The sequence below is a fragment of the Saccostrea cucullata genome, unplaced genomic scaffold (genome assembly GCF_032062105.1).
Source record: "Saccostrea cucullata isolate Sc308-1 unplaced genomic scaffold, CSIRO_AGI_Scuc_v1 ctg261, whole genome shotgun sequence".
Lineage (NCBI taxonomy): Eukaryota > Metazoa > Mollusca > Bivalvia > Ostreida > Ostreidae > Saccostrea > Saccostrea cuccullata.
The window spans coordinates 256,629-279,697 of NW_026925910.1; the positions used below are offsets into that span (position 1 = coordinate 256,629).

The following is a 23,069-nucleotide window of genomic DNA, read 5'->3' on the forward strand; positions in this document are numbered from 1 at the left end:
AATTCTTTTAAAAATTTATTAAAATTAATCTTATTTTCAAATTTTAATTGTCTGACGATAAATAAAATTTTTAAAATATATGAAATCTTATCTTGCAGGATCTTTAAGATTGGCAAAGGATATCCGAAGGGTAAAGGTTTTAATTGAAAAAAGTGTCGAAGTGAAACACAAAGTGTTTAGGTTTTGTTTTGTGCAGCTGCTGACAAACTACTAAAAAAATCGAGTTCTTCAAGCAAAACTTACTATCATCAATAAAAAATAAAATTGTTGTTTATTATCAGAAAACTAAACTCTCGTGACGCATAGAGTAAGGAATTTTAAAAAAATGATTTTGTGATATAGTACATTGTAATGCTGTCGCGTGTGTGTGTTGGGGGGGGGGGTGTGGATATTTTGTCCTGGCCTGGGGACCATATACTTTTGTTGCCAGGGGATGCTCGACAAAGCCATGCTTTGAAATCGACATAAATTTCAAATTAAATAACTATTTACTAAAATGTTTTGCAGATTCCATGAAAATTACCGTACAAAACTAATTCCCTGTCAAAAAGGTAATTCAGTTTTATGAACTGACGTGCATCCTACACAGGGATTTATACAGGGAGTTAATTTCATTATTGTTTGTTTCATTGAAATAAAATCACTGAGGGAGCGGGTCGACAAGTCTATTTCCAGAGTCAAAATGTACACCACTGTATATTTTAGAAGTGCCTTTTGTGGTAATAATTCGTTTAAAGAGATATTTATTTCAAAACAAATAATAATAATAAAAAATAAATAGCTAGAAAGCATTCCAGAAAAAAATATACTAGGATAACATGGTATATGCAATAAAATTTTCCACGATGCGAACTATATACTAGTGTATACATGTAGATCGTTGCTTCATGTACGGGATATTTTTCTGCTGATAATTCATTGAAAGAATTCATTCATAAATAATAATAATAAAGAAAGATCAAATTTCTACAAAAATGTACAATACATGGTACGTGCAATACAATTTTCAACACCCTGTATGCATTATCATGCGATACTTAATCATTTTTTAAAAGGATGATGCTAAAATTTGGAAGGTCCCACTTCAATTTTCAAAGTTTTTGTTTTTCTGTCCTTTTCTTTCTGCAACAAGCACGCAAATTCATACAAAGCCAGAAAATTGTTCACAAAAATGGGAATAATTAAAGCAAGAACAATAACTCCACTGACTGCGCACAAAGTCCCAATAATGCGCCCGGAAACTGTGACCGGATACAAATCACCATAACCAACAGTTGTCATGGTGATTATTCCCCACCACCATGCCTGTGGAATGCTGGATATGTTTTTTGGTTCGACAAAGAAAAGCATATTGGCAAAAATGTTTACACCGACAAACAAAAATAACATGAGAATCAGTATTTCCTTAATATTGGTTTTGAAACAGAAAGCGAGTACTTTGATGGCGGCAACATTCTGTACAACTCGAATCAAACGGAACACGCGAAGTTGCTGGAGATAAACCAATATATCAAGATCTCCTCTGTCATAGGTAAAGTTGATTAAAACTTTTTCCAGAACATATCCAAGAATTCCACAAATTAAGACAACAGTATCAATTACGTTCAACACTGACTTATAATACGAACCAATGCTTGGACAAGTTACCAGTCTTAGGATCAGATCTACAGCGAACACAACCAATACAACAAGGTCAATCAAGTCGAACACTCTCAGGCGAGCGCTTTTGTTTGGTGGGCTTATTTTCAGAAGTTTCCATTTTAATTTCATATCATTTATATCCCCCTCGTCCGTTCCATTGGCTTCCATTTCTTTTATCTCTTCTTGAAACGTTTCATCCGTGTAGTTTTCGTACTTCAAATAAATAGATCTGAAAACGTCTTCTGCACTGCTGTCGCACTCCACGTGAATGAAGAAATTCTCAACATCGTCTTCATAGTCATGGTAGTAAAATAATAAATCGCGTGCTTCGCAAATCGTCAGTTTTCTCTGGAACATCGGTAAGGTGCCTAGAGATAGCGAGGCCAAAGACAGAAGAACAAAAAGAATGATGAATCCAAGATAGACCTGCAAAAAACTTCCAGATATAAATATCCTTTTATAATCAGGTGCATTGGTCCATTTCCAAGTAAGACCTACTTGGACGACAAACTTTGCTGGAATGATAATACTTCGGATGCATTCTACCAAATCTGCTTTGGGTCTTTGATCTGATAATTATGCTTTTTCTATGAGTTATCAGTATTATATGATATTCTTTGAGAAACTCTGAAATAAGAATTTCAACTGTCTTGATAAAAGTCAACATTTTTACCAGTTCTATGGTCGATGCATTGACCTTGTCAAAAAATACAATATATCATTAAGTGACTCGAATGCATTCCTCTACGTTTTTATCCCTTTGCCCGATTATAACAAGGACGAAACGGTCGCCAGGGGATGCTTACCCCTCCGCTTGGCGCCTGATCCCACTGCTGATGATTTTAGAAGTCCTTGTTTGCTCTGCTCCCAAAAGGCATTGTTTACATGGAATTCTGAACTTATTACTGTTCGATGTCAATACATTTCTGGACTTTTATATTGTATTTTTTATGGATGATGTAAAATTTGATGGGCACAATTTAATTTTTACAGAGTTTTTGTTTAGCTCTCCTTCTCAACAATACGCAAAAAAAATATAAGCCACAGACCAGAGAGCTAAAATGCCACCCATTGGACAAAAAAAACAATGCACATTGCACATGCAAAACAAAGTTCTATTTTCGGATTTATTTTTCCATACAAATCACCATAAAACAGTTGTCAAAATATTACCAATCATGTGTTAAATAACATATATTTTTTCACAAACAAAACATTCGCTTAAAATGTTGTTAAACCGACAAAAAAAATGAACATGAGTATAAAATTTTTTCCATAATATTGGTTTTGCATGATACAAATTCTACAGAATTCATATAAATACATAAAAATGTACAACTCGAATCAAACGGAAACGAGAGTTGCTGAAGATAATCAATATATCAAGATTTTGAATGTTTGAAAAAGTTGATTGAAAACTTTTAAGAATTTGGAAGAATTGAAAATCCACAAATTAAGACGCAGTATTTTTGCGCAATAAATATACAGTTTTTTTTTCAATGGATGGCACTGTAGCTCTCCGGTCAACTACAGTTCTGACGTTTTGGAATCAGAAGTGTATAGCTAACAAACAAAGGCTAGGAATTAAAACTTTTGAAATTTATTATAGAAATAATTCATATTTTTACCTTCTGTAATTTGTTCCTTTTATGACAAGTTACCAGTCTTAGGATCAGATCTACAGCGAACACAACCAATACAACAAGGTCAATCAAGTCGAACACTTTCAGGCGAGCGCTTTTATTTGGTAGGTTTATTTTCTGAAGTTTCCATTTTAATTTCATATCATTTATATCCCCCTCGTCCGTTCCATTGGCTTCCATTTCTTTTATCTCTTCTTGAAACGTTTCATCCGTGTAGTTTTCGTACTTCAAATAAATAGATCTGAAAACGTTTCTGCATGCTGTTGCACTCCACGTGAATGAAGAAATTCTCAACATTGTCTTCATAGTCATGGTAGTAAAATAATAAATCGCGTGCTACGCAAATCGTCAGTTTTTTGAACATCGGTAAGACATAGCGAGGCCAAAGACAGAAGAACAAAAAGAATGATGAATCCAAGACCTGCAAAAAACTTCCAGATATAAATATCCTTTTATAATCAGGTGCATTGGTCCATTTCCAAGTAAGACGTACTTGGACGACAAACTTGTTTTGCTGGAATGATAAAATATATATTGTAAAAATTTGACCAAATCTGAGGAATGGGTCTTTGATCTGATAATTATGCTTTTTCTATGAGTTATCAGTATTATCAGTATTATGATATTCTTTGAGAAACTCTGAAATAAGAATTTCAACTGTCTTGATAAAAGTCAACATTTTTACTAGTTCTATGGTCAATGCAATGACCTTGTCAGCAAATACAATATATTACATTATTGTAGTAAGCAACTCGAATGCATTTGTCTACGATTTTTTCCCTTTGCCCGATAATGACAAGGACCAAAACGGTCGCCAGGGGATGCTTACCCTTCCGCTTGGCGCCTGATCCCACTGCTGATGATTTTAGAAGTATGTTTGCTCTGCTCCCAACATGCATTGTTTACATGGAAATCCGAAAATTACTGTTCGATGTGGAAACATTTTGGACTTTTATTATTGTAATTATGTATGCTGTAACTTTCCTTGATGGGCAAACTAGCTACAGAAATTAAGCTCTAGATTAATAAAAATATATATAGAAGAGATTACATTTTATAAAATTGGAAAAGACTGTATTTATTGCCACAAAAAACTGCTCTGTTTCTTAACATTAATTTTTCCATGTATTCTAAATTGGTTTAAATCCCTCAAAATATTACCAATCGTGTGTTCCTAACATATTCTTTCACTGTTTCCACAACAAAACATTCCTTATAATTGTTTTAATAGCCCCTTTTTCTAAAATTGAATCATCGCATTATTTTTACTGCCATTGGTCATTTTCAAAATTGCATGATGTACAACATTCCAACGCGCCCCGTGTATCAATTACGAGAGTACCTGATAGAAGTAAGGAATGTTTTGAAATTCAGCTTTTTTGAAAAGGTAAGAATTTGGAAGAATTAATCCTTTCCAATTAAATTTGCATTTTGAAAAGAATTGAATAGCTAACAAACAAAGGCCAGGAAACACTTTTTCAAAATTCATTTTTAGAAATTTACATTCGTGGTTCATATTTTTACTTTTTGCTAAGTTGTTCCTTTTATGCACGAAAAGTAATGCTACAAACAGGCAATGTATATTGATATATTTATTTTTTCAAAGAACACTTTTTGAAATTGAGTATATTTCACATGCGAATCCCATGTGTCCATTGATTTTGTCGAAGTACTTAACCATTTTTCCATTGACTTAGAGTTACTTTTGAAAATCGTAATTTGAAAAAAAGTCAATTATTTATCCCTTGTCACAGGAACTTTATATTAGTATGAATATTTTTTATCCCATGACCTTGACAGTGGAGTAAGTCTACCTTTAAAAAACCTTCGCCATAATTTTTTAATGGTTGGTGCTACGACTTTCAATTTTCAGACATGTATATTGATTGTTACAAGATCCTTTTCGGTACCAACAATATTGAACCCATAATCTTGACATTAGGTGTGGCCCACCGTACATTTGAGAAACTTAAACTTTGGCTTTGAGCTGTCGTAAGGGACAATCAGTGTTTCACAGACATATATATTGTTAAAAGTTGAGTTGAAGTGAGGAATATGTTTTTGACCGTGTGCTAGTTTAGAAAATAATTCAAGTTGGTTTTTAGGAAGTATTCATTGCACAGATGGTACTTACAAAAATATTTGAAATTGAAAAATCTTTCATCTTTTACATTCCCCTTTGTTTAGTAGCAATAAAAAGGTAAATTGGGCATTCAAGAAGTTAACCTTTTCAAACCTTGGCCAGTGGTGATGAGTCTCTATTGTCTACGATTAACCAGAGCCTCTGTCTCCACGAGGAACACTTGGTTGATTCAGGGTCTGACGTTGGGTGTATCGTTTTACGGAATTGCCTTGACATTTCTGCCTGTTGTTTGAACGCCAAATATCTGAAGAAAAGAATAGAAAATGTGAAATAAACAGCATCTTCGTACATTAGTTTGAATCTATAAGATTATGCGAAGTATATAGATTTATTAAATTTTAGCAACAAACAATGATAATTGATTATACCAGCACGCATTTCTTCAATATATATTTTTTAAATTTCGATAACAAACATTTCTTTAATTTTTTACCTGTAAAGACAGCATGGTTCCAGCATTTCTGTTTTTATTCCCCAATATTCCATTTCTTCGGCGAATTCCTCGGGACACATATTACGGACCATATGTAGCTTGCCGGTAAGATAGAAGTTCCGAATGGCTTTGAATGCGTCATCTGGTCGGTTGAAAGAAATCTCATCTGTTTTCTCTGTTAATTCGGGTAACATCTTTTCCAATAAAGTCCCTGGATATTTCAGGATGCTTTTTACAGGAATTTCAAATTTTGTTCCTGACACGGAAATCTCAACAAATGAAGGTTTCGAGTAATCTGTGGAAGATTTCGTAAGACTCTCTGATTTGTCTTCCATCTTTATAAGCTAAACGAAACCTGTTTAAAAAGATGTTCCATAAAATTTTTCTCTTTGGAAAATATTGTTAATAGAAGATGATGCATTTGATTGAATGATTATAAAGCTCTGTATCAGATGTGTCAAAATACTTATCGATTATTCTAATTACAGGATTTAAAGAGTGCAGGAGTCTTTTGTTTTCCAGCTATGTCACTAATGCATTGCGTACTGTCGAATGTAATATTATTAAAAAAAACTATCATGTTACAGCAGTAGTTTACCGAGAATCATTGTTAAATACAGTAAAATTGCATGGTTCCATATAAATAAATTCCCATTGGCCATATAGACTCTTCTTGTCAAAATTAATTTTTAAAAATCGTTGTGTTTCCTGATTTCCTAACATTTGATACGCAGTATCATCATAAATAAATATTTCATGATCAGCAAAATCCATTTAATATTTATGAAATCAATCAAATATATCTTGAATAATCTTCAATGAAATGCATCAATGTACCTTTTTAGTTTTTATAACAAGAAACTTGGGAAAGGGTTGAATTATGCTGGGTTGTTGTTAAGCAAAAAATCCTTTGAAAACTTCCCTCCATGATTTCTCAATGTTAAGAGTTGTTAACAACCCTCTTGGGTACTACATATGCACTGAACTTCCGACCATCGGTAATTTCGCTTTTATCTATACAGACAACAGCCAATTTTGGTGGCTTGTTATAGAAAGGGACCTCTCACCACAGCCCGTAACTATATAACTGCGGATGTCAAGGTGTTCCATATAGCACATATATATGTTGATAATAGGTCTTATGAACTTTCTTCAAATAACTGCTAATCTTCCCTTTAATGAAGTACAATTTGATTAAAGATAGCTCTAAATGAATTAATGATAGGTGTAAAAATGATACCTATACTCAGTATTTAAACCTAGGTTCAAATAAATTACACCTTTCTTTAATAGAATTACACCTACCTTCAAGTTAATTGTAGTGGGATCAATTGAACTATACTGACTTGTCGATAGTAACCAATAAGTAGGAAGTATGTTTACTAATAAACTGCGCATTCATTTTTAAGGAGAGTAGTAATTTTCAGTGTTTTATTTTAGTAAAAGATAGTTTCAATGAAACCACACTTATCCTAAAATCAATAATTCATATCTTTAATTCATGGCATCTGTATCTATCTGCAAATCAACTGTACCTATCTTCAAATCAATAGTACCTTTCTTCAAATTTATTTAACATAGATATTTAAATTAACATCTCTAATTTATTTAAAGATACCGGCAGGTGTAATAAGATTGATTTGAATATATGTGCAATTGATTATAAAATAGTTTCAAATTTTTGATCATATGTTCATTTGGCGCACCATACATGCATTCTATTTCTCCACAGTATTTCTAGCTGCAAACAGTTTTGGAAATTTGCATCATTCCTGGTTATACCTCATTGGTTATGTTTCCAATCAGAAGGGAATAAGAATCGAACAATTTTATTTTGTAGCGAAGATGCTTCAAGTTTGGATACCAATATATCTTAGAAGAGAAAAACACAAACTTCAATTGATGTATAAAATGATTCATGGTTCTGCACCCGATTATTTGTATGATTTGATTCAAGCTTGTTTTCCTGTTCAACATGCATACAACCTAAGGTCTGGATGTAGTAACTTATGTATACCAGTTTGTAAAACAATGTTGTACTACAATAGTTTTATTCCCTCAACCATAAAACTTTGGAACAGTCTTAATGAAGATGTAAAAAACTCTCCTTCGTTACCTATTTTTAAAGCAAAACGTAAAATTGGGGAGCAACTAATAAACCTTGTAGGTACTTTAACTTTGGTAATAGAAAAGAAAATATCTTGCATTGTCAGTTGCGAAACAATGCTAGTAATCTTAATGCACATTTAAAAAATCATTTTTTATCAGATATTCAATCATGTCAAAATTGTGGATTTCATACTGAAGATACTGAACATTATCTTATCAACTGCCCATCATATAATGTTGAAAGAAATTTATTGGTAAAAAAAATTAAATGATATTGATGTTGTTTTTGAACTCGACACTCTGCTAAGAGGAAAATGTCAATACTCTTATCAAACAAATGTAAAAAATTTTCATATGTACAAGAATTTATTAAATCTTCTAAGAGACTAAATTAGGAACACTGTTATATTAAATACTCTATTAAATGCATATTTTTTCCAAATATTTGTATTATTTTAAGCTGGAACAGTATGTAAATAATATGTATACAGTTAGGGGGTTGTTATCTTTTTGAAATATTATACTGATAAATAATACTTGGTTGTGAATCTTTATTTTTCATTATAATTTTATTGATTATATCATGTACAAGTATTATTATTTAATATCTGTAACTTGACCTATTATACAAGGAGAGGGTGTACATAGGCTTTGCCTGTTGCCCAATCCGTATTGAATTATTCAATAAAAATATGTTTAAAGATGCTTCAAGTTCCTCTTGTGTCCAATACAAGAAACATTGTCTCTTACATATGTGGCAACATGTAGTTTCCAGTGGCTTAAATGATTACATTGTCTTTGCATTTATTTTGTTTAAATGTATGACTTTTTAGTACTTTCAATTTTCAGTCTTGTACCGTTTTTAACACGTTGTTAACAAGACACTGTCGCATTCTATTAAAAACATAATGGTCAATTTGTTATTTTGCAAACATGATTCCAAGCATTTCTATTTGTAATTAAAGATAATTACACTTTGCATTATGTTCTTGATATATCATTGTATGTTAATAGAAAAGAAGGTTCATGTTTATTTGTATGTCTGTTAAGATTTCGCCAAAGGCCAACATGCTCAAAAATTTATTTTTACAATACATTCAATACTATGTAGTTTATAAACTTAAACTTTTACAGTTTATAAATATCATTGATTAACAGATAGAAAGTATCAATTGATAACAAATGCTTAAAAAAAGAATATTTATCGAAAAAGAATTCTTTTTAAAAAATGCATATGCTTTTACAAAATACACCTAAGTACGTACATCCGGACTTTCAGTGAAAGTCATCATTGCAGAAACAAACTATGTTTATCGATAAAGGGCAAGTTGGACTTCGATAGCCTCTTTGAAGTTGTTTTCCCTGTTAATTTTGTCCAAATGTTGAGACTTGAAACCGAAAGTACAATGCAAAAGGCAGATTTTATAGGGGTCTTGCCTTTATACATATCATGCTTTCAATAACAACCTTTCAAAGACCATTCACGTCCAACTTGCCCTTCATTGATAAACATACTGTAGAAGTATTTTTTCCGCGTGGTATTAGTTTACGCTATGTACGCGGTCACAAATTTTCCGCGTATTGTCCAAGCGTATTAAATATAAATATAAGGAATATAGTGACAGTCTATGAAATCCTCGTAATTTTCTACCCGCGGATTAAACAGAAATTGCGATTCTGCGGAATCATCACCCCGTGGAAATAAGTACGTCTACAGTATATCATTTCTACAATGATGGTTCTACTTAAGGTACAGCATTAAACAGGTGCACTTGTTTTAATAATATGTAAAATTTTTGATATATTTTTTCTAAAAAAAATATATTTTCAAAAACATTTGCTTTCAAATGATACTTTCTATCTGTTAATCAACGATATAATTATACACTGTTATAGGTTTAAGTTTATACCTCACATAGTTTTGGAGCTAGTGTAAAGATGAATCTTTAAACATCTTTACCTTTGGCAAAAACCTTAACGATAGGTATGATGAAATTGAACTTATCTATCTAAGAAATTAAAGATAGGTATAAATCTTTTCAACCTGAGTCCAGTTATTTAAAGATAGTGTGATTAATTGCCCACAAAAACATTAACCTTACCCATATCTTTTGAATAATTGGTTTAATGGCTTTGATATTCATACGTGTACATGTATTCATTGTGACAAGACCTTTTCTCCTCGGGGTATCAATATATTTGAGTTGACCTTAACTTTGGACTTCGTCCTAGTTTTTAAATAAAAACCTTTCTTCCAAACGGTTAGTGTTATAATTGTTCTTTTAAAATTCACATGTTTTTTCCCATGTTACCAGATTCCTTCTTCTTTTTCCAACTTTTTTTTAATATTTTGACTATGACCTTGGAATTCGATCTATATTATTTGGGCTATGCAATCACATGTCACATGTGACAAGATCTTCCTTTGAGTATCTACTTTTTTGGGGGGACTCTTAGCCTTGATTATACTGGGACAACAGTGTTTAACAAGCATAAGTTGTTCAGACCAGGCGTTAGTAGTAACATGAGAAAAAACTTCGTAATGAACGTGATAGCTTCAACTTTTAGATTGTCAATTTTCTTTACTTATATAGCAATACCTGCACATAGGAGTTATTTATCCCATGAGATTCAATACGCAAAAGCATGCTCTGTGTACAAAGATATTCTAAAACGAGGCAAGCTATTCACAAAAAAAAAAATTGATGTTAAAAGGATATAAAAGTTTGTTTAAAGTTTTAATTTTGCAATCCTTTAGTCGATACAATCGATAGGATGAATTTGTCAGAAACTATAATCGATCATTAAGTAGAATGCCGACGGACGTGTTTACGCTTTAATTAATTTACATACCGAATTGTCTAGAATTATTTTCCATTTTTCCTGTCATGCATGAAAAAGAGCACACAGCACGTGTATTCATTCGATAGGGATTGCTTATTCCTCTGTGGCATCTGATCCCAACTCTGATGTTTTTACCTCTTAGAGCTCCATGTTTGCTCTTTTCCCGAACTGTTTTGTTTCAATTTGAGTGTGACTACTGTTTGATATCTCCATATATCAATCTATATCGATATAAATTGTATTTTTTAGAATTTATTTACAAATATGATTACAATAATTTTGATGTCAGTTTTATAAATAACTTTTGTTATTATGTTCTTGATATAAAATTGTCTAAAAGTAGAAAATGCGATGATATCTTGCTCGATACAAAATCAAAATCATGCATTTTTTATTCACATACACGTGCTTGTATAACACATTCATGCTTTGACCTATTCAAGTCTGGATTACTTCTGTTGTTAAACAAAGATTACAAGATCAATTTATACAAAAATGGCATTCTGATATTAATAGTTCTTCTAAAGGCACTTTGTATAAAACTTTAAAACAAATTTTGAGTGTGAAAATTATTTAAATATTTTACCATTAAAATTTAGAAAAATACTTGTCAAATTCCGTACTACTAATCACCGTCTACCAGTTGAGCTGGGAAGATGGGCATGTATACCATTAAATGAAAGATTATGTACACTTTGTAATGCTAAACATGTTGCTGATGAATTCCATTTTATACTTGAATGTACTGCACTGTCAAACATCAGGAAAATGAATATTAATGAATATTACTTGACTAGACCAAATATTTTGAAATTTTCCCAACTGATGACAAAGCAAGATGCTATGTCACTTAAAAAACTTTGTATGTTTATATTATAAATATATGATTTAGTCTGTTCTCCATAATTTTTTCCCCTCATTTATTTCATTTTATACATGTATCATACGTGGGTTTTTTTCTTTTTTCTTTTTCCCTCATTGCCATTTTCTGATTATGTATATCATATACTTATACCTCTGACCTGAATATATTTATGCTGTAAATATTTTTCATTGTCCTCATGTACCATATATTTTAAATGGTTTTGAGAGAATAAATGAACTTGAACTTGACAAATCGATTCGTGGATTACTGTAACTTAAAAAAGTGTTCTTTAACCAATTGACCAAAATTTTCCCTTTTCAACCCAGAGTTGTCTTATTTGTTCATACATGTATCGCTATACCGTTTTGAATCGCTATACCGTTTTTTTAAGAAAACACAATTTTAAAAAGGTATTCTATCATGCTCCAATTTTAGTTTTCAAAACTCAATCAAAACATTTAATTAGTTATTGAGATATTTTTTCAGATACATGTATAAAAATACCATACAGCTAGCAACAATAGTTATTATAACATGTATGTCTTGATTTTTTAAATCAATATCACTCTTGAATCAATTCATTGAATTTGCTCTCAAATATATGATTGTAGATCACCAAAACAAAATGATTCTTTGCATTCTTCAAGGACAATACCCAGGGTATTTTACCTTCACATACGGGTTTCGTCTCTCTTATTGCATAGTGAATGTTCACTGCAGAAATTGTTAGACTCTTTACTTTTATATAACCAAGAATGGAAGTTGAAACTTAACACTGAAAAAACAAAAATTGTTGTGTTTAGAAATCAAGGAAATGTAAAGATATCTGAAAAATTTATGTACGAGGATAAAGAACTTGAAATTGTCGATGAATTCAATTACTTAGGTATGCTGTTTAATTATAATGGGAAATTCAATATCACTCAGAAGCATGTTGCCGATCAAGGTCGGAAGGCATTTTTTGCAATTAACTCAAGAATGAATAATTATTATCTAAACATAGAAACAAAATGTGCAGTTTTTGATACATATGTGAAAAGTGTTTTTTCATATGGAGCTGAAATAAGGGGTTTTCACAAGGCTAAAGATGTTGAAAAAATTCATAGTAATTTTTGTAAGAAAGTCTTGGGGTGAAATTATGTACTCCAAACAATATGGTGTATTATGAATTAGGCAGATTACATCTATATCTTTCAAGGAAACTTCAACTTTTGAAATATTGGCTTCAACTTAAAAGTACAAACAACTGTATATTGAAAGCATGTTATGAAGAAAGGGTAAGGAATAATGACAAATGGTTTACTGAAATTAAGAATGAATTTGATAAGCTTGGTTTAAGTTATCTCTTGTTCCAAAACTTTGACACTTGTAGAGAATATGTTATTGTTAAGCAAAGATTCTTTGATGTGTATAGTCAAGAAATCCTTCATAGTATTAAGATTTCTACAAAAGGAAAGTTGTATCAACATTTTATAGACCATTTTTGTTTACAAAATTATTTATCAAAACCTATTAAACATGCATACAAAAAATGTATCACAAGCTTTAGACTGTCTAGTCATAAATTACGGGTAGAAGAAGGTAGATATGTTAATGAAAACAGAAATAACAGAAAATGTTTATTATGTGACTTAAATGATGTAGAAGATGAGTTCCATTTTATATTGAAATGTCCTATATATGAAGATCTCAGAATCCAATATATAAAACAGTATTATGTTAAAAAACCTATTGTCTTTAAATTAATACAATTGTTAAGTGTACAAAATGTTAAAGAAATGTCTAAATTGGGAAAATGTTTGTTCAGTGCTTTACAACGAAGAGAAGATTTATTAAACTGTTCGTAGCTTATGATATATATGTAAACATTTATTATACAATTGAAAGATTTGAATATATGTATACCTTGTTTATAATACAATGTACATGTATCTGTCTGATGTGCCATTTGGCATAAGGAAATAAAGAATTGAATTGATATAGCTAATATATAAATTGATTAATTTTTCATTCGTTAGAAAAAATGAGTGCAATGTAAAAATGTTTACAAATGTCCTCTAATTAATCACTCAAATATTAATTGATGTTTTCTATTAAATCAATAACTAACACGCTCCATTACCTATTCGATAAATATTTTATTTTATATTAATCTAAAAAGGTGGGGGAAAATACTGGAAATAGGATATATAATAATATTATTGATATATTATTAATATATTTCTTTGCAGTATGACTTACACTTTACAAATGGATTTGGCTTCTAATGTCATCCTATAAATCCCAGTCTTTTTTGGCACATACATCAATATAAAATGTTGTTTTTTTTTTCTTCTATGATTAAAACAAAACATCATTGATTAACAGGGCATTGTATCTTTTAGACTCCCACGGGTAAAAGCAATGTAAATTATTTTTTTTCATTATGATTCGGACGAATACCCTTACAGAGTTCTCCAGATTTGTGTTTGATATTGGATGCCGGTATGAAGAAAAATATTATTTTTCAAACTCTCGTGACAAGATCTGTTGGTATAGAGTGCAATCAACTACAGACTATCAAAATTCAAGTTTATTGGCGAATTATTAATTTACAATACAAATCACTTGTAAAAGAGTTTTATATAGATTTTTATTGACTATTAGTCCAATCCACACTTTGCAAAAGTTGTTTCCCTTTGCGGGGTCAAGCAAAAGGTCAAAAGGGAAAGAAACGTCATTTCTCCTCTTTATGCTACCAAATATTTGGGCGTGCTGTGATAAATCCATTGTGTTTATTTTTTGTTCGTTCAATGTGTGGGTAGCCCCATTATGGGGCAATCAGTACACAAAAGGCAGAGCTTTTTTAAAGTCGAATGACGAAGTTACAAACCTGAAAACTACAAAGGCTACTGTGTGGAATATATGGGTTTATCCCCTAAGATGGCGGCCAAGGGACATAACTCTTGAAAAGTATGGATTGGACTATTCATTAGAATGGTTGACTTGTAAAACTGTCATTCTTTCATATTACTCATGCATATTGCCTGTGATAAGACCTTTCTAAATATATACTATGATTTTTGATGCCGTGACCTTGAAGTTTGGCCTACTTTTAAATAAATTAAATATTACAGTGAATTGTCCATAACTTTTGTATGAGAAGATAAAAGGTTTCATAGTAAAATGTGCATTATCTGTGACAAGACCTTTCTAAATCCATATATACGTTGTTTTTTTTGTTGTTGTTGTTTTTTTTTTTTTTTTGTTGCGATTATCTACCTTTCACTTTTTTGCGATCAATTTTAATTCGCAATATATAAAACACGCAGTAGTACTACTATGTGACATAAAAACATTACAATTAAAAAAAATCTTCGATTTTATAAAATAAATTACGCAAAATAAAAACTGTACAAATCTACCCCTTTTTCGCAAAATTTCCAACACGCAAAAAAAAAGGATACATGTATGCGGTGCACTATGATTTTTAACCTCTCGACCTATAAGTTTGACCTACTTTTCAAAAACTTTAATCTTGGTCGTATCTTTTGAATGAAAAGAGATAGGACTTTCATATAACACATGTATATTACCTGTGACAAGACCTTTCTAGAAAATAAACTATGGTATTTGACCTCATAAACTTGATCCTTAAGCTTGGCCACTTAAAATAGAGACTTAAAATTGGCCATAACTTTTGAATGAGAAGAGAAAGAGCTTTTTATATTTTTGACATATGCATTTCCTATGACAATATATTTCCGAGCATATTATGATTCCTGACCTTTTGACATCAAACCTTCACCATTGACCTAATTTGTAAAAAAAAAAAAAAAAGTCAACTTGATAACTTCTGAATGACATATGAATTGGCATTCATATTTGACTTAATATACCATTAAAAAAATTACATTTCACTCGTAAAGACACCAAGTAGCGGAGGACCATACTTCTTTGAATTTGTTTGCATTATCTTTGCGAATCACACACATACACTCACACACATACACACATTTATAGAATAACTCTACTTTGTGACAAATTATAGAAAATTAAGTACTACAAGCAAATTCAAAGAATTGTTGTCCCCCGCTTTCGGTGTCTTTGTGGATGAAATGTCATTATTTATGCCTGCTTCCCACTCCTATTATTTTTATTAATAATAAAAATATTGTTTAAATAAAATTAATTATGGCATATTGTGTCAAATATGAACACCCTATCATACGTCATTCAAACGTTATCACCAAAATTGATTTTTTTATTAGGTCAAACATCAAGGTCAAGGGGTCAGAAATCATTCTCGGAAATATCTTGTCACAGGTAATACACATATCAAATATGAAAGCCCTATCTCTTGTCTTTCAAAAGTAATAAGGAAAAATAACATTTTTGAAAAGTATGTCAAATGCAAAGATCAAGGTCACTGGATCAAAAATCATAGTGTATTTAGAAAGGTCTTGTCAAGGTAATACATGTACACATCTGAAAGCTTTACATTTTCTCATCCAAAAGTTATGACTAAGTTTATTGTTTTTGAAAAGTAGGTCAAACTTCAAGGTCAAGGACATGGAGTCAAAAAGCATAGAGTAATTAGAAAGGTTTTATAACAAGTAATACAAATTTTAAGTATGAAAGCCCTATCTTTTCTCATTCAGACGTTCGGCCAATTTAAAGTTATGTTTAAATTTTTGAAAAGTAAAGGTGTAGGTCATGGGGTCAATAATCAAAGTGCATTTAGAAAGGTCACAGGTAATTACTAATACATATACATGTGTATGTAATGTGGAAGTACTGTCTCTTCTCATTCAAAAGATATGATCAAGGCTAAAGTTTTTGTGACCGTCGGTCAGACGAATGAGATTTAAAGACAAAAATTGTAAATTTAAAACAAAAAAAGCAATGCTTTGTATTGTTTTCATGTAGGATTTGGACGCACTTTAAGTTGCAGTTTTTGTTCCTTTAGTACATTATTTTTTAACAAATGTGCAATTTCATACAATGCAATGAAGTTGTTCACAAAAAGTGGAATGATTAAAGCAAGAACAATAACTCCACAAAGAGCACAAAAAGATCCAATGACGCGACCGAGAGCGGTTACAGGGTACATATCGCCATAACCAACCGTTGTCATAGTGATTATTCCCCACCACCACGCCTGGGGAATGCTGGATATATTCTTCTGCTCGACAAAGTACAGCAAGTTTGCGAAAAAGTTGACCCCGACAAATAAAAATAATACAAGAACCAATATTTCTTTAAAATTTTCTCTGAAGCAGAAGGCGAGGACTTTAATGGCGGCAAAATTCTGGACAACTCGGAGCAGACGAAACACTCGAAGTTGCTGAAGATAGACCAGTATATCAACGTCTCCTCGATCATAAGTAAAGTCGATCAACGATTTTTCCAAGACATATCCCAGAATTCCACAAATCAGGACGATCGTGTCTATCACATTCAGCGCTGACAAGTAATATGAACAAATACTTGGACAAGACGCAAGTCTTAGGAAAAGGTCTGCAGTAAAAACAGCCAAAACAATCTTATCAATTCTATCAAACTCTCTCAGGCGAGCAGTTTTATTTGGAATTTTCATTTTTTTCAATTTCCACTTGAACATAAGGTTATCCAGTTCGTCTTCGTAATCTGACGAAATGTTCCATTGACTTTCCCACTGTTCTATCGTCTCGTTAAATTTCTCATCTGTGTAGTATGCATAATCTCCAAGAATGGACTTCAAAGCCACATCTGCATCCTCGCTGCAGTCAACATTATTGTATAGGAAGTCCTCTACGTCATCGGGGACGTAGTGGTCGTAAATTAACAAATCACGAGCCTCGCAAATCGTCAGTTTCCGCTGGAACATCGGTAACGTGCTAAGAGACAGTGAGGCTATAGACAGGAAAACGAAAAGAAGGATGAATCCAAGGTAGATCTGCAAAATAAAAATATCAAAAGATTATTTTCCTAAAATTAAATGCTAAACTTCTGAATTTAAGAAAAAAAATAGTAACGATATACTTTGGAGAAGAAAAATGAAACTAAATACTAGTAACATCCCCCTGTTTTTACAAACCTTGGCTAGAACTGACGACTCTCTATTGTCAACAATAAACCAAAGCCGCTGTCTGCACGAGAAGTTCCCTGAAATAGCCCCGGTTTGCTTGGCCGCTGGAATGGTTTTACGGAACTGCATTGACATTTCTTCCTGTTGCTTAAAACGCAAAAACCTGAAGAAAAAGATTTGAAAGTTAACTGGGAAAATTTCTGAAAATTATTTTTTTTTTAAATTGCTCCTTAGAATATGAAAGACGATATTTTGACGATTGTAGAACGTTTAGAATAGATAAAAAGGCGCGGGACACTATTTTTAACATTCCCATCTTTTCCAATGAAAATGGGAGTTTAATTAAAACAAAACAAATACTACTTTGCAGGATCCATGAAATGTTCTACTAAGCCTTTTACTTTCCGCTAAAATTTTAACAGCAGAAGAAATGAACTTCAGAAGTACTGTTCAACAACATATTTTAGAGGTAATGTAATTCAGGATAAATCTCCAATGAACTTTTAGAAAATCACAAAATTTTACCAAAATCAAAAGATCAAAATGTCCATTCATATGTTGCTTCTGCATATTTCAATGATGTTGAAATAAAATATCCTACAGATTCTGACACATCTGCTTCATACTTGGAATACTACATGTAGTATTTTGATAATAGAAAAAGACTTGAATGGTAACTTTATTACAAAGCTTCATGATGAACGTGATGACTTCAACTTTTCAATCGTCAATTTCTTTTACTTATGCAATATACCAAAATCACCAGAAAATGAGGTTTATGTCTCCCACTTTTAAACTCGATACATAACTGCACGTTCTACGTACAAACATTTTCTACAACGAAGCAAGCAAATGACCAACATGTTGATGAAACAAGGATATCAATAGTCTCGTTTAAATTCACCATTTGGCAAGTTTTATGGTCGATACAATGACTTTGTTAGCAAGTATTTTTTTCATTAAAAGTCGAATGTTGACAAGCCTTTTTTATACTAATTATAAGGTCTTTGTTTACACACTGAATTGTCTATGGATTTTTTTCAAGTTTTCCCGATCATGAAAATGAGAACACAGCGGGTGTGACCGGTCTACAAGGGATGCTAACTCCTAAATGGCACCTGATCCCACTTCTTGTGTTTTTAGGGGCCCTTGTTCGGCCTGCTTCTGATTTTATTTTTTCTGTGGATTATTAAGCTTGATTACTGTTCTTTTTCTCCATATTTCATGCAAAATTATATTTTACAATGACTCAGATTATACCTAAAAATAACTTAAGGGGAAATGTAAAGATGTATATCTCTAAAATAAAAAGTGAAGTCTTTTTTCATATATATAAAATCTCAATTAAAATGAACTAGCCGTGTGTTCTTTGTTATACCAGAAACTTCCGATATGTAACATTACCGTTATGTATGTATAGTCTCCTGGTTCCGTTTATTCATAAACACAATATACCAGTCAAAGAAACATATTGACCACACTTTTTATACAATTGTAAAATAGAATATATCTAAAGAGCATATGAAAAGACAATATGCTGGAAAAATCAAAAATAAAAATTCTTTCAGACTTTCCCCCGGTATTCTTGTTTGATTTAATATTGCTTGAAATATTAAATATGAAGATAATTTTTTTTTTGTTTACCTATATCGACAACAAGGTTCCAGATTGTCTGATTGTATTTCCCAGTAGTCCATTTCTTCGGCGAATTCTCCAGGACACAAGTTTAAGGGCATATGAAGCTTACCGGTGAGGTAAAAGTTCCGAATGGCTTTGAAGGAATCGTCTGAGCGGTTGAAAGAAATGTAAGGATCCTTTTTTCCCTTCACAAGTTCCGGTAGCATTCTCTCAAGCAATGTTCCCGGATATTTTAAAATGTTTTCCTTTGGAATTTCAAATCTTGTTCCAGCCACGAAAATTTCAACAAGGGAAGATTTTTCATGTTTCGTATTAGATTCTAAATGAACAGGAACTTTTTCTTCCATATTTTCGTTCAGAAGTCTTGGACACTATTTCAACAATTTGAACTTCATCAAATTAAAGTTCTACTTTTCGAGAACTTCCTCACCGTGTTTATTCCAGTCAATTAAGCTCGCTTTTAACCCATGATAAGTATTTGAAACAGACATCGTATTGATTATTAGTTGAATACTCACATATACCGGTATTTAGAAATGAAGGATAAAATATTGATAAATTCCAACTACAATATAATTCATCGACTTTATATGATTTACCTTGAACAAAGCAGGAATCTATCCATTTAAACCTTTTCTTTTCAATGGTATTGTTGTAAAGTACTGACCAAATACGCTGATATGAATAATGAAGGTACACTAACTAGTATCTAGCTTTATAACCGGATTACTCCATCTCTATCATTCCCCTTCAAGGTGTACTTCTAAAATTAATTCATTCAATTATTGTTGAAACTATTCAGGGTGACTTTTGTTTCCTTTGTATGGAAATAAATTTCATAGGAATCGACTTTTGATTTGACATTAATAAGAGATTACTACGACGGCGTATTAGTGCCATTTTAACAATGTAGAATTTTTTTTTTAAATCGTTTGTACGATTTAGTAAATCGTTTGTACGATTTAGTAAATCGTTTGTACGATTTAGTAAATCGTTTGTACGATTTAATAAATCGTTTGTACAATTTAGTAAATCGTTTGTACGATTTAATAAATCGTTTGTACAATTTAATAAATCGTTTGTACAATTTGTTTGTTAAATCGTTTGTACAATTTATTAAATCGTTTGTACGATTTAATAAATCGTTTGTACGATTTAATAAATCGTTTGTACAATTTAGTAAATCGTTAAATCGTACAAACGATTTATTAAATCGTACAAACGATTTATTAAATTGTACAAACGATTTATTAAATCGTACAAACGATTTTAAAAAAAATTCTACATTGTTAAAATGGCACTAATACGCCGTCGTAGATTACTGTTGGGAATCAATCTCGATAATTTTCATAGAAGTGCATTGATTCTGACTACCGGTATTATGCGAAATGTTTGTCTTTTACCGTTAATTACGGTAGATTGGTTGGATGTAAGTTTCTAAAATCTTATATACATCTGCAGTATAAACAAAAATTGGAATAAACTCTAGAATAAAGCACAGGAGTCTGAAGTTTTTATCGTCAAAAAAAAAAAAAGAAAAAAAAATCCAAAAAAAAAAATTCCCACCCTTAACAAAAAAAAAAAAAAAAAAAAAAAAAAAAAAAAAAAAAGTTAGTTGAGGGTGATGGAATGCCATATACGACAGCCAACTGCTGACTGCTTACTGCCAACTGTCAGCTGCTTACTGCCAACTGCCACACATTTTTAAATAAATTTTATATTTATATTGATATTTATATGAATTTTCAAAAAGAAGAAGAAAAAAACAGGCGCGGATCCAGGACATTTTTTCCAAGAGGTCACCCTGCATGGTAAAATTAAATTGACTAAATGACTACTATGTTTTAATTTATGTAATATTCAATATATGCCATTGATAAAGTACATTCTTTATTTTTATTTTCTTATTTGAAATAGGTAATAGAATGACTATTTTCTGCTTTTAATCTTAAAAGAAGTAACAACCCCCCCCCCCCCCCCCCTCCCGGAGACAACAAAACCCTTGAAGAGAGAAAATAAAAAAAAAAAAAAAGGATTTGTCGTTTCGCAGAAAAAGATGTTTTGAAAATAAATTTACATTTTCCATTATATTCTATAATAGTTAAAATTTTCCTCAAATTAAAGATGTATATCTCTGTGTGTTATAATGTTTCACATGCAAAGATCTTGGGGGATGGGGTGGGGGCATTTAAAATTTGTACAGTCATGGGTTAATGTATAAACTAAACGAACTAAAACTGGCCTTGGACCCTCCACTTAGAAAACACCGATCAAACATTTATATCTCTTTGTTTTTACAAATAAGATATGTTTTACATGCATAGATCTAGAGAGACAGGTCCGGACACTGGCCTTGGACCCTCCACTTAGAAAACGCCGATCAAACATTTATATCTCTTTGTTTTTACAAATAAGATATGTTTTACATGCATAGATCTAGAGAGACAGGTCCGGAACTCCCTCTGAAAATTGTAAAGTTATTTAATACACAAATAAACCAACTAAAAGTTATTCAATGTATAAAATAAATCAACTAAAAGGGACCTAAGAACTCCCCCCCCCCCACCCGCCCGAAAACGCGGATTCGTGTTAAGTTGGTATAAAAAATGTCATAGACATGAAGGTATGACGCATGAGAACCCCCCTCTCCCCGGCCGAAATAAATTTTCACATTAAGGAAAGGACTTTGCGTTTTTTTTTTTCGTGTCAAGAAATTTCTGGGTTGGATTTTTTTTAACATGAGTGACCCTCTTGGAAAAAATGTTCTGGACCCGCGCCTATGGAATGCCATATACGACAGCCAACTGCTTACTGCCAACTGCTTACTGCCAACTGTCAGCTGCTTACTGCCAACTGCCACACATATTTGAATAAATTTTATATTTTTATTGATATTTATATGAATTTTCACAAAAAAGGGGAAAAAAAGGCACGGATCCAGGACATTTTTTTCAAGGGGGTCACCTTGGTAAAATTGAATTGAATAAAATGACCAATATGTTTTATCTTATGTAATATTCAATATATGCGGTTGATAAAGTACATTGTTTATTTTTTTTAATTTGTTTTCCTATTTGAAATAGGTAATAAAATGACTATTTTCTCCAATTAATCTTTAAAGAAGCCCCACCCCCCCTCCCACGGAGACAACAAAACCTTTGAAGAGAGAATAATAATAAAAAAAAGATTTGTCGTTTCGCAGAGAAAGATGTTTTGAAAATAAATTTCCGTTTTCCATTATATTCTACGACGGCGTATTCGTGCCATTTAAACAATGTAAAAATATTTTTTTAAATCGTTTGTACGATTTAGTAAATCGTTTGTACGATTTAATAAATCGTTTGTACGATTTAGTAAATCGTTTGTACGATTTAGTAAATCGTTTGTACGATTTAATAAATCGTTTGTACAATTTAGTAAATCGTTTGTACGATTTAATAAATCGTTTGTACAATTTAATAAATCGTTTGTACGATTTAATCTAGTAAATCGTACAAACGATTTATTAAATCGTACAAACGATTTATTAAATCGTACGAACGATTTACTAAATTGTACAAACGATTTGTTAAATCGTACAAACGATTTAGTAAATCGTACAAACGATTTAGTAAATCGTACAAACGATTTAGTAAATCGTACAAACGATTTTGTAAATCGTACAAACTATTTACTAAATCGTACAAACGATTTAATAAAAAATT

General features: G+C 31.5%; 2 protein-coding genes across 2 annotated transcripts; both read right to left on the bottom strand.

Moving 5' to 3' along the window:
• Positions 1-1,062: 1,062 nt before the first annotated feature.
• Positions 1,063-6,265, bottom strand: LOC134270055 (potassium voltage-gated channel protein Shaw-like). Its single transcript, XM_062752238.1, has 3 exons — positions 5,861-6,265; positions 5,521-5,671; positions 1,063-2,067 (listed from the first exon to the last, which is right to left on the bottom strand). The coding sequence occupies exons 1-3, from the start codon at positions 6,193-6,195 to the stop codon at positions 1,063-1,065; spliced, it is 1,491 nt and encodes a 496-aa protein (XP_062608222.1). The 5' UTR covers positions 6,196-6,265.
• A 9,318-nt stretch (positions 6,266-15,583) lies between these two features.
• Positions 15,584-19,883, bottom strand: LOC134269980 (potassium voltage-gated channel subfamily B member 2-like). The gene is made up of 3 exons (XM_062752149.1): positions 19,372-19,883; positions 17,737-17,890; positions 15,584-17,595 (listed from the first exon to the last, which is right to left on the bottom strand). The coding sequence occupies exons 1-3, from the start codon at positions 19,710-19,712 to the stop codon at positions 16,579-16,581; spliced, it is 1,512 nt and encodes a 503-aa protein (XP_062608133.1). The 5' UTR covers positions 19,713-19,883; the 3' UTR covers positions 15,584-16,578.
• Positions 19,884-23,069: the final 3,186 nt, after the last annotated feature.